General features: G+C 42.7%; 3 protein-coding genes across 3 annotated transcripts; 2 read left to right on the forward strand and 1 right to left on the reverse strand.

The window, feature by feature from the left end:
- Positions 1–2861: 2861 nt before the first annotated feature.
- C922_04084 (hypothetical protein) lies at positions 2862–10010 on the forward strand (the record flags this gene model as incomplete). Its single annotated transcript, XM_008819669.1, has 1 exon — positions 2862–10010. One exon carries the CDS (start codon positions 2862–2864, stop codon positions 10008–10010), a length of 7149 nt encoding a protein of 2382 aa, XP_008817891.1.
- Positions 10011–11365: 1355 nt separating this feature from the next.
- C922_04085 (ubiquinone biosynthesis protein COQ4 like, mitochondrial) lies at positions 11366–12433 on the forward strand (the record flags this gene model as incomplete). The annotated part of the gene is made up of 1 exon (XM_008819670.1): positions 11366–12433. One exon carries the CDS (start codon positions 11366–11368, stop codon positions 12431–12433), a length of 1068 nt encoding a protein of 355 aa, XP_008817892.1.
- A 311-nt stretch (positions 12434–12744) lies between these two features.
- On the reverse strand, positions 12745–15321 carry C922_04086 (hypothetical protein; the record flags this gene model as incomplete). The annotated part of the gene is made up of 2 exons (XM_008819671.1): positions 12745–12889; positions 13058–15321. The coding sequence occupies 2 exons, from the start codon at positions 15319–15321 to the stop codon at positions 12745–12747; spliced, it is 2409 nt and encodes an 802-aa protein (XP_008817893.1).
- Between the last annotated feature and the right edge of the window lie 844 nt (positions 15322–16165).

A 16165-nucleotide genomic window follows, 5' to 3' on the forward strand; every position in this document is an offset into this window, starting at 1 on the left:
TTTCCAAATTTTTTTGTTTTTTTATTTTTTTCCTTTTTGTTTAAGTGTTCATATTAAAGGCATCCTTCTTGCCATTTGACCATAAGTACGTCATTTTTGTTGCGCCAGCAGTACATATATAAAATACGTAACAGTAAGATATAGTAACCATACCTCTTTTCATCCAAACTGAGGAGTAACTTAATAGAAGAAGGAAAACACCAACCAATAGTCTCATGTTATGTAAATTGAAGAAATTCCCAAAATGAGCGATAAATCCAGGAGAAGTAACTTAAACGATCAGTACCCACACCGCGTACCCGCATCACTTGCATAATAATTTTGCCCTTTAAAGAAACGCACAAATGGAGTCACATATATATAAGCATGTGCCGCTTTAATTCCCCACACTTTTTCCACTCCCTTTTTTCTTAGCCTTTCTTTTTGGAATCACTGCTATGCTAATATTTTTCTCATTCGCTGCACTACAGTCCCAAAGATATATGTGGTACAACATACATTTTAATCATTAACGGAAAGAGGGAAAAAATAGAAAAAGCCTCGCAATTTTTTTCTTTTTTTTTTTTGCCCCCCGCTCAGGATATTCGCAAGTATATGTGCATCCTTACTGCTAATAATCGACTTGATGTTTTTTGGCGTTGATAAATTTAACTACGATCCATTTTACTCGTAATGACATAAAATGAATGCGTGTACATTCGTATATAATTGATGTTCGAGAAGGAGAAGGGGTGCTGAAATGGGCCACATGAGAGTGTACCCATGTGCACTTATATGTGTACGTGACCAAAATGGGTACAACATAGTTCTGTTCATGTGGTCTTTCAAAATAGTCATTTAAAAAAAAGAAAAAAATTACAAAGTGAGAAAGAACGCCCCGTTTGAGTGGCAAAGAAGCGCACATGTCTCACAACAGAGAGAGGCACCATTTGTAAAATGGGGGTGGGGGATATCTTACACTCTTACCCCCTTATTTGTAAAAAAACACCAAATTGTTCTCACTCACACGGTGCGTACGTTACTCTTTTTTTTTTAGCAACTGGGAGAAAAAGCATTTGTGAGAGGGACATACGAAGCTGGCTGTAGTTGACGTGCGACGCACGGTGGAGTCACGCCCTTGTACGCGAAATGAACACTATTAGCAGTAAGTTGTAAAAACATGTGTCACACAACTTAGTACCATACTATATGATAGAGTACAGCACATTACAGCATAACATATAGTACTCCTATGTTGTACGATTTCCCTTTTTTAAGTTTTATTTTTAATTCATTTCATGTAGCCCTTTTTTATTTTGTTTTTTTTTCCTCCGCGGAATGCGTTTTTTTTTTATGTCGCTGCTTTAACGAAAATCGTTTTTTCTTAATGCTTTGATAATACTAAAAAGGATGTATGTTGGAATGTCGTGTGGGTGAACACACATAAAGAGTGAAACGTACGAAATGTGCGAAACGGGCGAAACATCGAAGGGACTTGAAGCCCAGCAAAGAATGTCATTCTGTAAAATTTTTCCATTTATGGCGAACGGAAGTGCGGTCGAATAAAACTTTTCGCAAAGCTGGTACACGCAACTGACACAATCGCTCAGTTTCAATGCTTTGTGTTTCCTTTTTTTCCTTGCAACTCCCCCAAGGGGGTAACCTTTTTAAAGTAAACGTAATTGCAAACAGAACTGCAAATGTGAGCAAAGACACCCACCGTGGCGTCATTTATGTCGAGAAGTAGACTGCGCAGAAGCCAGTACTCTCGCGTTTAGTGAATAACCTGTGTTGTCACCTCTTCGCATAATGTCTTACTTAAAATGCGTGGGGTAATTTGCAACAAGTGATCTGCGTTAATGAAATGTTAATGCGTAAATCGTTGTGGAGGAAGGGCTCGTCATTTTCTGTGGCAACTTTTACCCATGTATTATTCTCTATCATTGTGTATGTTTTTTTTTTTTTTTTTTTTTTTTTTCATTTCCATGTATGCCTTTTGGCAATAGTTTTTCTTTCCTTCAATTTACGAGCACCTTGGCTACCACGTTCGTCACACCCAGTTTCATCTCATTCGTGCTGATCAAGTGAAGTTTAATTTCCTCCCGTTCTCGCATGACAGCTATTTTAATTCCCTTGTATTTCCTCACATTTCCTTGTGTTTTCCTCCACTTTATGATGTATTTCCCATTTCGCCATTTTTAAATAACGCCAAAGAGAAATATTCACCACTTTTTAATTTCACCTTGGACAATATATGCGGGCCAAAAAAAAATAAAAAATATATGTATGCATGTATGTATGTATATATATATACATATGTGTGCAAAAAGGATCCATCGTTTTCCCAGAGGGGAATGCAAAAACGCTATGCTGAACAATTTTTTCAATTTCTTAAAGAGTCCACCGAGTGTATATCTTCCCGCTTTACCACACCATTGTTAACTTGTGCGGGCGTTTCGAATCCTGGCAGATTCTGACGAAAAACATAGCCCTGAAAATACGGGTACGCGATTAATTCAGTATTTTCCCCGCACAGGTGTATGTGCAGGTGTTTCCGCAGGCGTATTCTACGTGTCGTTCGTTTGCATGTTGCCCATTTACGTGCCGCCTCTCCCCATTACACCTTTTAAACCCTTGTAATTCATGCCGAAAACCTTCGTGCATCCCTATTTTTGCCATTTTTAATTTTTACGAGTGTTCAGTACATCCCCCCGTTGACCCCCTCCATGTCTGAGTTGCGGGGGAATTTCAGCAGCATTCACTTGGCTGTGAAATACTGTCCCTCGGCTGCACAGTGTCGGCGTTGGAACTATCGAGCTGTTTCGTCGCCACACCGCTGCTGCCCCTTGTGCGTGTTTACACCTCCCCCGCGCGCATAAATAATGTTCCAGAAAGACATCCAAGAGTCTTATATAAAGAACTGCTTCAAAAATATCTACATTGTAAAAAGACACCATGCAGATGGCAACGTCGAGGAGAAAAAGAGCTGCGTTCTGTACAAGAACATCGATGAGTTTGTCCGTGTCCTCATACAGATAAGAAAATACGACAAGGAATTTAAAAAGATAAACGTTGGAAAACATGGATCGGATGTTGCAGCGACTTTACAAGAATATCTGGACTTTTACGTAGGCCAGTTTGGGCACAAATTCCATTCGTTCATTTTGGAATATAAGAACAGTCAGGTGAAGGATGATGTGAAAAATCATTACATCATAAAAAAACTGACCAAAAGTGACATTGAAAAAGTGGCAAACAATTCCTACGCACGGGTCATGTTCATGTATGACAGTGTAAAATATTTAATTTACTACATAAAGAAAAGGATTGCAAAAATCAGAGAAATTAATGAGAGTTTTGTGAAACTCCTGATGAGCTACTTGCGAATCTCTCTCAACCCACTGGATCTGATCGCCCATGTGTACTTAAGTGGGTACAGGGGTGTATCCTCCCCCGATCAGTCGAAGAAAAAGAATCTTCCCAATGGGATCAGCCAAATTGGACCCACCTCGGCGTGGAAGAAAATGTCACCCATAAAAGACCACCCCGTGGTAGACTCTCCCCCAAAGGATCACTTCTTCTGCAACGAACTGTGCCAATTTGTGTGCGCTTACGGGGAGTACATCATAAAGCACACCATAAGTAGCAGCTACGTAGAACTGCTCAGCAGGCATGAAATTATCAAGTCCAAATTGAGCATATACGAGTCGGCTAAAAGACATATTAGAAATCACATAATGAAGAAAATATGCTCCCATTCCCATTTTAAGAACTGTAATTTAAGTGCCCAATTTGATCATGATACCATTTTCAATGCGCACGAAGAGGCTCTAATTAAGTTCCAAAAAATATTTAAAAGGTTCACGCAAGTTGGTAGTGGCTATAAAAATGTGAGCATGTCGCACAGAGACTTTTCATACATTTATGAACTTGTGCTGGCAGTATACTTAGTGAAAAAGTGCCTCTTTCATTTGAACGAAAATATAGACACAGTTCTTCAAGTAGCCCTCTACACTCTGTACAGCTCCGCAAAAGTGACCATCATTTATTTGTATTTCAATCTGCCGAAGCACATGGCTCATTACTTTCTAAACGTGTATCTTCTCTTCTTTAAAAGTAAGAAAAAAAATAGTGAAGATCAAAGCCAGGGAAAGAAAATCGCACATATTATGAACAGAATGAGGAGAACGTACAGAAACGTCCTGCAGTATGTTGTCAAGCGGGAAAAGGGATGCAGCGAAGGTGAGGAATGCACCCAAGAAGGGATCCCAACAGGAGAAACCCCTTACGAAGTTACCCCACTCGGAGGAAAAATCAAAATGTCGGAAAGAAAACGGTACAGGAAGATCCTCAACTTATTGTACTTCCAAATGGACAGTTATGGCAAAAAATTGGCCAACCAAAAAAGCAAGAGAGAAGTGAATAAATTTGTCGCTCTTCACATGAATGGGTCTGTCATACAGCTCAAGTATAACTACGAGGTTCTTCTAAGAGAAAAGAAAAAGTGCAAAAAGAAGACACTTCCAGAAGTGAGCCCCACAAAGACGGTAAAAGGTAGACAATCCATGATACATCAAAACGGTACAGTATCTTCCCCAAAAAAACGAGCGAACTTTGTACACCCAGACAAAATCGAATACATGAAGAGGTATGCCCCGCTATACAGGACCAAATGCAGAAGCAACGCAAAAGGAGGAAAGAACGCTGATCGGAATAGATCTGTATATATACAGACAAACACAGTGAACTACTCCATGCACAATCGGGTCATATACAACTACCGTGATGGTGATACCTACGCTAGGAAGGAAAAAAAAAGTGAAAATGAAAGAGAAGTAACCTTCTACAAAGAGAACAGGAATTCGGAGAAAAACATCATAGGGAAATTATTCCACTGTGTGTTAAAAAATTTACGAAAGGGGAATCAATTCGTCCCAAGCAACACTCGGGAGATTAGTACCGTCAACTCATTTGACGATTATGCAGAGAGAAATCAAAACGAACGTAACGATTATGAAGATAGCCATTTGAGCGTCCCCAGTGAAGAGATTTCCAAGGTCGATGGATCTATTAGCTGTCCTGTTCGGACGATTCTTAATGAACACGAAAAGGGTGGAGAGACTCCGGATTCGTGTTACTTATCCAGGAACGGCTCCATACAGAGTCAAGGCAAAGTGGAGTGTCAACTCCTATCCCAAAGGAGACTTGATAAAAGCAAATACGAAATATATTCCGTCCAAACGGTGAGCAGCAAGGAAATCCAGGAGGGTGGAGAAGTAACGGAGGAAGTGGGTAGCGAAGATGGAGACACACACCCTAAAGAAGTGGACAACACAGTTAAGAGGCAGGATGATGAGATTGCATACAGCTACTTCGATCCATCCGTTGGGAAAACGAATAGCAATGTAGAGAAATCATCCCAAGAAAGGCGTGACAAACACAGGAAGAAGCGCGAAGCGAATGAGGAGGTTCAAAATGGAGAAATCTCTCCTCCAGAGAAAATCCAAAACGAAATTGAAAAAAACGCATATGAGAAAAAGGCTGGTGAGCCCCCTAGACACGGCTCCAAAACCGAGGGACACACTGAAGAGGACACATCCGATAAGGAGTCGCCCGAAAAGGGAAAACAGAGTGATGACTCCCCAGGAACATGCTCACCAGAGAATATAACCCATGCCGATTTGCAGTTAAAAAAAGAAAACAAGCGCAGAACACAGGGAAAATATAAGATGTACTTTTCGAACGAGTCCGCCACGATAGATGTGTCGTCGGATGATTATAACCCGTACAGGACAACGAAGAGAAAGGGACAAAGGAGACGGAGGAAGGCCCCGGCGAGGGGAAAGAGAAACACGAGCCGAAAGACGAGTGAAAAGACAGAGAATAAAGAAAAATCGGACGAACGGACAAAGGGGAAGGAAAAGGAGAGAAAATCCAGGAAGAGAAAAACGGAACAGGCGCCAAAAACACACACGGGTAAAACCAAAAAAAGAAAAAGGTCTCAAGTCACTGACGAGGAAGCCGTTAAAACGAAAAAGGGGAAGTCCAACCATTTATGCAGTTATCCTTCGGTGAAGTCCGATCATTCGAAGTCAAACGAAGTGGTGGAACAGGAGGAAAAAAGCTGTAATATAGAGACCGTCGCGCGTAAGGAGTCCAGGGAAAGAAAAACTAAGACTGCAACCGAGGAACACGCGATAGCCACCAATGGTGAGCACTACCCAGGTGAGCATAAACGAGGGTGCAAGAAAGAATCACAGATGAGCGAAGCTAAGCCACCAACAACTGACGATACGTCAATTCCCGGCAGTGCGAGAAAACTAATCTTTAACGTGTCCCTGGATGTCAGCGAAGGGGGAGAAGAATGCACACCGTGTAAATATGAATTTGGTGAGAAGGCCAACTGGGGTTCCAATGGGCCGAAAGGGAAGACGCCCATTTGTGTTGACCTCGAGGGGAGTGACAACGGTGACATTCGTGACGATCATGACAATTGTGATGTCCTCCTACTGAGTGAGCATAATCCTTTAAGGAATAAACTGAACGAATCGCGAAGCGTGGCACACGTACACGGGAAAAAAGACAAAACGGATGAACAGGCGGATAAACGCCTAGATGAACCCCTTCGGATAAACACGGAGATGCCCCAATTCGACATGCCATTCATGTCCACACGAGAAGTGTACATAAACGAAAGAGTATGCGATATTGTGAAAGACACAGAAGAGAGACTAAAGTTAATTGTAATTCACTTGTTCAGTTACTACATAATCGGAGGTATATTTCTAATAAACCCATACAATAGTGCCCAAAAAGAAAGGTACAGAAACTTCACCAGCATAGAAGAAAATATTAACGACATAGAATACATCAAGATATTTAAGTATAGTAGCCACCAACTTATTGTTGGAACTATTAGGAAGAATACAAAGGTGTCTTTGCTGGGTGGTGGAGGCTCCAAAAGAGTAATGACAATTTTGAATAGACAGGGCAAAGGATTAAATGGTGCCACCTACAAATGTACAATTAATAACACATTGCATGTATGCAAAATTCAGCAAAGGTTATATTTGGCGAAGAAAGAAATATTTTTCTCCTACATTTTGAAGACGAGAAAAATGCTGAAGCATAGGAAGTATTCCGGGGAGCGTAAGGGAACTATTGTCCCTAGGGGGTGGAATGGAACTGAGATGAGAAGTGAATATAGCCGCCAAGAAAGCGGCCTACGCGGCATGAGCAGGAGCGGCGAGGTCTTCTTCGAAGTTTACGCCAAGGGAAATTTGTACATCTTCCCCGACGAGATGCACTACAACGTGCATAAGGTGGAGGACAACTCGGAAAAAGATGCGCGCGGAGCGGGAGGGCAGCTAAAGGGAGCCAGAACAAGAGGCAACAGAGGAGGCAGCGGGGCAGGGAAAAGAAGAGGAAAAAGAGGAGTCAAGCGGAGGGGCATAAGAGGAGCCAAGCATAACGCAGAGGGAAGAAGCGAGGGTCAAAGGGAGGCCCAAAGAGAGGGCCAAAGCGAGGACAAAGGCGAACACAATAGTGAGCGCAGGAGCCAGGGCCAACGCGAAAAGCACAGCTCGGAAAAGGGCACATCCCTTCTGATCATGGGGACGCACAAACACGTGACCTCGCTCAATGAACTCATAAACACATTCATCAGAAAGGGACACCAAGCCATAAACGAAGAGCTGGTATTGTTCATCGTGTACCACTTGATCGTGGCCCTGTTGCAGCTGCACGTGCTGGATGTGCTCCACGGAGATGTCAAAATAGACAACATTTTAGTTGCGAAGGACCAGGAACTTCTGCTCCAGATGGAGAGAACTAAGGAGAATATCACGAGGGAGCCTCCCCGCACTTGCAAGAGGGAGATGAAGGAGGAATCCAAGAGGAAGAGGAGGCCTCACAGAGAAGGCAATAGCGGTAGCAGCGTTCGGGGTGGTAGAAGCCGCAACAATAGTGGCACTCGCAGCGTCCGAGGTGGTAGCAGCCGTAGCAGTAGTGGCATTCGCAGCATTCGTGGTGGTAGAAGCCGTAGCAATAGTGGCACTCGCAGCATTCGTGGTGGTAGCAACCGTAGCAGTAGTAACCCCTTCGTGTGCGAATACATGCTGAACGTGAAGGGAGGCAGCAACCCGAACTCCTTCCTGAGAAACAAATTCCCACTGAACGTATTGCTAATCGACATCGGCAGAGGAATTGACGTAAAAAATTTTAGGAACTATCTCTTCTATGGAGAAAAAAACTGCGATTGTTATAATTTCCTGTCTGATTCTATTTTTACCTACCACATAGACTTTATAGGCATCGCGCAAGTGGCTAGCTGCCTATTATACTACAAGCACTTGGGCAGCACAAAATATAAATACGATGGGAGCATAATGGATCAAAACTATGCCACCATTAACAATCTCAATTTGACCTACATGACGCACAACAATAACTTTACGAAGAATAGCAGCGCCCCTGTTAGGAGGAAGAGGAGGCACCCTCGTAATGATAAGAGAAAAAGTAGGTGCAAGGAGATCGAAAGTTTTATAAAGGTGAAGGAGCGCGCGTATACGGAGGATGAGGAGAAACAAGATGAGGGGTGTACCGACCAAAGTGCCAGCCTCGAGGGAGGGAAGCACACGGGGAAGAGTTCTCGCCGTGCAGCGAATAGCTCCCACCGTACAGAGAATACTCCACACCGTGCCGCCAATAGTCCGCATCCCGTGGGACGCCTCCAACGAAGCCTTAACTATGCAGGGAACAAACAAAGCGAATCAAACAAGAGGACCAGACGAGCCGCCAGAAGGAGCACCGCGGCAGAAAGCACCCACTTTATAGATTACTCAAAAAATATCCCCATGGATGACCGCGATAGAAAAAAAATAGACGGGTACATTGACGAAATGAAGAAGAATAACGAAAATTACTACATCGAACGGGAAGAAGAAAGCAAAATAAAAAACTTTTCCGTCAAATTACTATCCACGAGAAAAAGGTATATCGAATTTTGGGAAATTTTTTTTCATCTTTTGTTAAACTTTTGCAATGTGTACGAATTGAGCTCCGTTAATTACAACACCAAGGACATGGGCACGAATTTTGAGAAGGCAAATTTGTTCCATCACAAGGTGATGAATAAAACGGAAAATTACTACTTCGACTTTTGCAAAAATAACTGGGAGGAGGTTCCACAAGGGGACCAACAGAACAAAGGTACTCACATGAAGGAGAAGCTCAATGGGCTTCTTAAAAATAATGATAATTTGCATACACGTAGAGGCAAAGCTGTCTGCTCTAATGGGGACAGTCACAAGGACAGTGTAGTTATGGACAGCAACCATACGGATGAGGCGAAGGATGAGATGGGTAAGCTATGCCATCACGACAACACCAGCACCGATGATAGGAGCAACTCATGTTCGATGCAAAACAGGCGCTGTGATGATGAGAAAGAGGCGCTAGAAGAGCAGCAAAAGAAGCAGACCAATGAGGAACCACACAAAGATAATACACACCAAGTGGACAAAACTAACGCAGAAAGGGAAATCACAAAAGGGGCTGTTTTAGACAAAAAAAATCAACAAACGAATGGAGACCAACCCAAAAGTAATAGTAAATATTTTTTTATAAAAAACTCCATTTCGAATTTAAAAAATATAAAAAAAAAAATGCATAAAGTGAAGCACAAAATAGAAAGGGACAAATTGGAGGCCAGTCACAACAAGGGAAAAAACGACTCCTCCAACTTCTCTGGAAAAGAAGAAAATGTTCGCTTGAAAAGAAAAATGATATTCTTTGAGAATGAACAGAATAGACAAAAGTGTAGGAAACTGAATGACCAGAAGTACTACGCAAAGGAGTGCCGCGCGAACGACACTAGGAGGTTGACTAGGTATGTTAACAAGCTAATGAAGAAGAAGGCCATTTTTGTTCTCATGTTTTTAAAAAGGGCAATTGAAAAAATATTTGATGATGACAGGAGTAGGCAGGAAATTTTGCTCAGCGAGATTAAAAACGCGGCCGCTTTTTTTTGAGCCACGGGTGGGCCCTTCCACTGGTCTTGCAAGTCGTGTGTTGCCTCCATTTCGCCAAAAGGGGACCTAAATATGTGCCTCTGCCCAGTCCCTCGGCTCAGCTGTTGTGGCGTTATGCTATATATACTTATCTAAGCGATTCCTCGCGTGTAGGAAAACCTTATTCCCATAGCTTTGCACAGGCACAGGAGGGGGGGAGGGGGTGCATACTCGCTTCCTACATGCATGTGCATGTGAACCCCGTTGCTGCAACCCCCTCTCTGCCACCCTTCCGACGCCTCATGGTGCAGCAGCACTTGTCCAGCCCATACACGACCTGTGCTGTGGGCATATCACTTTTTAACAGTCACTTTCCCCATTTTGTTTTACGTTTTACGCTTTTACGTTTCAGGCTTTATGTTTTATTGCTTTATGTTTTTTTATTGTATTATCTTATTATTTTATTATTATTTTTTTTTGAAGCCCACTGAAATTCAATTTATGATGAAATTGCACGGGCACAGCCACCTCCAGAGCAAATCCATGTTTTTGTTTTTTATGCTGTTATTATTTTCCCCCATTGTTTTCCCCTTTTCCTCACCTCTTTTTAACCTCCTTACCATTTCCGTTATCTCGTGCGAGTAAAACGGAAGGGAAGGAGTGCTCGTAGTGACCTCACGTAGTGGCCCCAATGGTGGCCTAACTTGTAGTACCTCCAGCAGTTGCGCAAGCAATTAACACGGCTTCGCTTTGCGACACATCGCGACAGGTCGCGTCGGTTTGCTTCGTTTCTCTATCAACCTTATAGGCCCTCCTGAGCACACACCCCTCCCTTCCGCGCGGGAGTGAATTCGTTCCTGAGGACCATTCGTCGTTGTGCTGTTTCTAAGAAATAAAACATTTTATCAAAGCTGGCTGACCTTCCCGAGGGAATGCTCCAGCCACACCGTATTATATATACACGTATACACTTATTTATATATGTATCTACTTTGGTGCCACCCGCGCGGCCTTGCGTTTCATACCCCCTTGGCGTTACTTTCTCCCGTAAGGGGAGCGGCAGGAAAGCATTCCGGAAGAGGTTTACACGCAATGCAGTTACAAATCAGTTCGTTAAGATAACCGAGGGGGGGCGAGCCAGTCGTTCTACATAACTTTTGGCCACATTTCTCACACAAAGAGGGGGATGCGATACAGCGTAGTGGTGAGAGTAACTTTTTTTTTCTTTTCCCCCCCTTGAGCGGGTTCTTTTAACAGCTCATCGAACAGGACCATTCCATGTGCATGCCAAAGATAAATATACGTCTCCCCCGACATGGGCATTTCCCCCCAACGGACATGGGCCCTTACTACCCTCCCCTCGCAAGACATCCAAAATGTACAACTTCGTAAAAATATTCCGCTCAAACTTGATAGACATAAATGCTGCAAACAAATTTGAAATTTTTTTAAAAACGATACTGCGCATTTATAAGACGCCGGCCCGAACGCACCTGCTGGCGCATGCAGCGGACATATCGGCCATATACGCGGTGAGGCAAATGTACAATTATATGAAGAACGATGAAGAGGGAAGGAGTATACTGAAAGAAAAACCGTTGCTAATACGACAGGACATACAATTTAATGAGTTAAAGAAGCTGCCAAAAAATACACTAGGATATAAGTATATGGAATTTATGGAAACGTACAAACTGCATTCACATGACAGAGAAGTATCTCATTTTTTTACAGATTTAAATTATTCCTACATTTTAACAAGATACAGACAGATCCACGATATTGGCCACGTGGTTTATAATTTAAATATATCGATCGAGTCCGAAGCAGCACTGAAATTAATTGAACTCGTGCAAACGAAATTGCCAATAACTCTGCTAGCCGTGTTAGTAGCCCCCTTAATGACGCCGCTATATCGTTTTCAATACATTTTTAAAGACTCCATTCCTTCCAATTTTCTAACCCCCAACTTCGATTTTACCTACAATGTTGGGTACAATTATCTGGACGAGTTATCCATCCAACAGTATGAGTACAATCTGACGGATTACTTTCACGTGGATAAGAGAAAAGACAGGAACTTTTACTGGAAGATGTATAAATATTACTTTGACAATATAAATAATTCTTCCGCCGTCCGAGGTTCCATCATATACGGGTTTGAAAACAAAAGCAGTAATGACATTATATATGACCATCCCAATAGGGAGTACATTTTTTTAAAAAATTTGAAAAAAAAATATCTTCTTTTTCAGTACAAGCCAAGGAAGAATTTACTACGCGAGTTGTATCCGTGGGCGTACATGGCGGGGGTGTCAACAACGAAACCGCTGCATTCTATTCATATCGAAAAATGGCTGGACAAGGACATCGACTTCTTCAGACGCACGTACAATATTTCTCCTCTCCCCGATCACTTGAATTTGATGGCTGGGATTAATTGAGAACGTTCGAGGGAAGCACATATGAAGAGAGGTAAAACAAAGTGGTGCTCACTCCCTTACGCGGGGATGCGCCACGTCGATTGGCTATTTTTTTTTCTTTCTTTTTTTTTTTTTATGTACATTTTTTTGGTCCCTACGTCTACTTTTGCACGTGTGCAATAGTGTGCGCACCTGCCACGTGGAGAAACCCCCCCAAAATGGTACCACGAACTGTGTCTTATTTTAACCAACGAGAATAAAACATATTAATGCTTCCCCCTTTTTCCCGTGAATGATAAAGTGGGATGACCTGAACAAGTGGGCTGCTCTCATCAAGTCGGCTGACCCGCGGTCACCCCCGATGAGGCGTCCCTTTTTACGTTCCTCCTGTTTAACTTAAACGTGGAAGACATCCAGCTCTTCAGTTTGTTCATTTCGACTCGTTCCATCTTCATGTTCACTCGTTTTTTGAGTCTCCTACAAAGGAAGGAAAGCAAGAGGGAAAAATGGGATTAGAAGAGACTGCCGTTCTGAACAGGAACAGAAAGATTGTGTGTGTTTCTCGAGGAAACTTCCCTCTTACAGCACAAGGAAAAATAATTAACACAGAAGGGCGTCCATGTCCTCTCATGACGAGACGCATACCTGAGCGACTTCTTCGACTTGTATACTCCCCTCCTGAGGCGCGTAGCTCTTAAACGATTTTCATAGTTATTGTACAGAATGTACATGTGCACGTCTGCCCACCTCCCGGCATTCACGCCGGTACTTTTATTCTTGTGCATCACGTTGTATATGTCCTCGGGTACGGTCATGATATATCCCCTTTTGCAGTACACATAATTTTGAACAAAAAATTTGATGTCTCCAACATTTTTTTTTAAATTCAACAAATCGTTTAAAAAAATGAAAACTCTCTCCTTAGTGTTCAACTGCGTGCTTCGCTCTACAATGAAAGTCACATTGGAAAAATCTTTTTTTTTTAAATTTTTTTTAAACAGTTTTTTTTTTTGTATATAATATAACGCTGCGGAGAGGAAGGCGTGCCCATATTTCTCATGAATTTTTTTGGCTTCTTCCAGGTGTTTACTGTCTTCAATAACGACCTCCTTAATTTCGTCAATCAGAAAGGTGAGGAAATTATCTTTTAGCTCTTTGGCGGGCGGTAGGGGGTAGCTCTTGAAGTTAAAAATCGCGTTGATTTCTTCGTATTGCTTGCGCTGCTTTTTGCTGTAGAACAGGATGGACTGGGTCACCGCAACGAGGGAAGCGTCTGGGGAGTGATAACTTCCAACAACGGCGCTAACGGCAACATCGCTAACTCCAACAGCGCTACCTGCAGCGCCCTGGGCCTCGCCCGGAACCCCCTCGAATAACGCGTCCACGTACAAATTAGGGCTCTCTTGGAAAGTGTAGTGTATATGCACATGAGCATCCACGGGGTAAGCCTTCTTTATGCTCATGTCGTCCGTGATTAGCACATATTCTCCCGTCTTGTTGAAGGTTCTCACTATGCTATTCTTGTAGTCAACTTTGTTCGAACTGGATACGAACACGCAAGGAATGTACGCATTGACAAATCCATAAAACGCGTACACGTCACTCTTATTGTAATAAATTATGATCTTTTTACCTTTTTTCTTGTTTAGAAGGTAAAACAGAACTAGGAATTTTTTGTCTTCACTCATAGGGGCGCAAATGCTGAAATGATCGCAGTTGTTCTTCCTGTACCTCCGTAGGTTGACGTAGTGGAGAGGTTTTCCCCATCGTGGGGCACCAGCTTCTGGGGTGTTTCTACCAGGGCTGTGTGGCTTATTCCCTAGGGGGTATCTCCCCTGCTCGTCGTCGTGCAAAGCACTCCCAGAGGTACGCTGGTTAAACGTCCTACCTGCGTCAACGCTGTCAATCGGGTCAATCGGGTAGACCCCACACCCGTCGCCCTCCGCAAGAATCTCATACTTTACATTCCGAGCATGCTGCAACAAGTCATTCACGACCCATTGGTCATGCGATTTATTTACTAGCAAAATCTGCAGCGCGTCCCCCCTATCTTGCTTTTCCTTACAGAGTGTTAAAATCCTTTTCACGGTACAGTCCATTTTTAACTGATACAGCTCGCTCAAATCATCAATTATGATGAAGTTCGAAAGGTCTAGCAAAACGGAGAAGTCGTATGTGGGGGGGAAGCTTTCTGCATTCAGAATGATTATATTGTACAGAAAATAATTGCATCGCACCGTTTGAATGTTCCCTTCGTTATTTATTAAGTAGGTTGACACATCTGGAGGTTTCAATTTTATTATCGTTTCATGCAGAGCGGACGTTTGTGCCTGTGATGAGGCCACGATGAGCACGGACTTGTCTGGGCATACAGAATTATTTTTTTTTCGCCTCTTCTTTGTCTTATCTTCTAGCGAAAAGGTTTTTTCTCCCTTCCCGTTAGTCGTTGCTACTCCCTCTTGTACATCCATATTAGCGGCATTTATTTTGTAAAATGAATAAACCACGTACGATACCATGCAATCAGAGTAGAGCAAACTGATTAAGATATTATTGCTCCGATTTAGCAGCTCAATCAAAGCATACTGGTATGTGTACAAATAATGGAGACCCTGTTTGGGCAAAATGTGTCTTAGGTAGCTATTGCTTATTCTGTTGACTTGCAAAATTTCTGTCATTTCCTTTCTATCGCATATTTTTCTTTTTCCATTCTGTATGTGCGTTATTTTGTTCAGGTAAAAATTGTTTCTACTTTGCGGTCTTTTCTGATTGGCTGATTTCCCCCCTTTCTGCTTCCCCCGATGGCCATTCTTAAACTCCATCAAGGTTTTACATGACGAGATGACAAATTTCTTCTTTTCACTTTTGTTGTATTTGCCGACGATAGAGCTGTAGGCGTGGCTCTCCATTTTTATTTTACCATTTCCATGGGGTGCACATGTTTGCAAAAATAATTTTAACTGCTGGTGTGCATGGCGATAGAGGACTACCCTTGGGGGGAGCATGTTAGGACGGGAGTAACTTCGGGGGAGGGATGCACGTGCTTCCGCCACTGTTCGGCGTGCGCGCCCGATCCGGATAAGTTTCCGGTCCCTTTGTGGGAAGCATCGTCACTGATTGGGTAAATGCTCTTGCAGTTATGTATACATATATATATAAGTAATTGCTTCCCTCTGCACAGCCCCCCTTCTGTGTAGTAACGCTTGCATAAACATAACCCATTCGGTAGTAGAGCACGATGAGTCACACCGTCCTGTGTGCGGCGTCGCGTTGGTGTTATGATTTAGGTGACCTCTCTTTCTTTTCCATGAATCGCCTGTTGCACGCACCCCTCGTTGCCATCCTCCCTTTAAGTTAAACTACTGCCTAATGTGGTTTCCCCGAGTGAGCTAACTTACGCTTCCGTTTCGATATTTTCGGACGCATGCTGAAGGACGTCATCTCCCAGTAAGCAAACCCAATAGTGTTGTTTGTTCTGTGTACATGAATGCATTTTTATTTTATTCTATTTTATTATTTTTTTTTCTTTAATTTTAAAATTGCAGCGGTCGTGATTCCCCTTTCTAACATCTACACTACACCATAGTGCGCAAAAAAAGTGGGCATCCTTCCAGCTTTGATTTTTGGCTTCAAATGGGGCTCCCGCTCTTCGCTTCAAAAAGGGGCACACCAAATGGAGCAAGTGGAAAAAAAGAAGAAAAAAATGGCACAACTTTTAAGAGGAACCTTGTATGCTATTTTCACGATCTAATA

This window comes from Plasmodium inui (genome assembly GCF_000524495.1).
Source record: "Plasmodium inui San Antonio 1 unplaced genomic scaffold supercont1.19, whole genome shotgun sequence".
Taxonomy (NCBI): Eukaryota; Apicomplexa; class Aconoidasida; order Haemosporida; family Plasmodiidae; genus Plasmodium; species Plasmodium inui.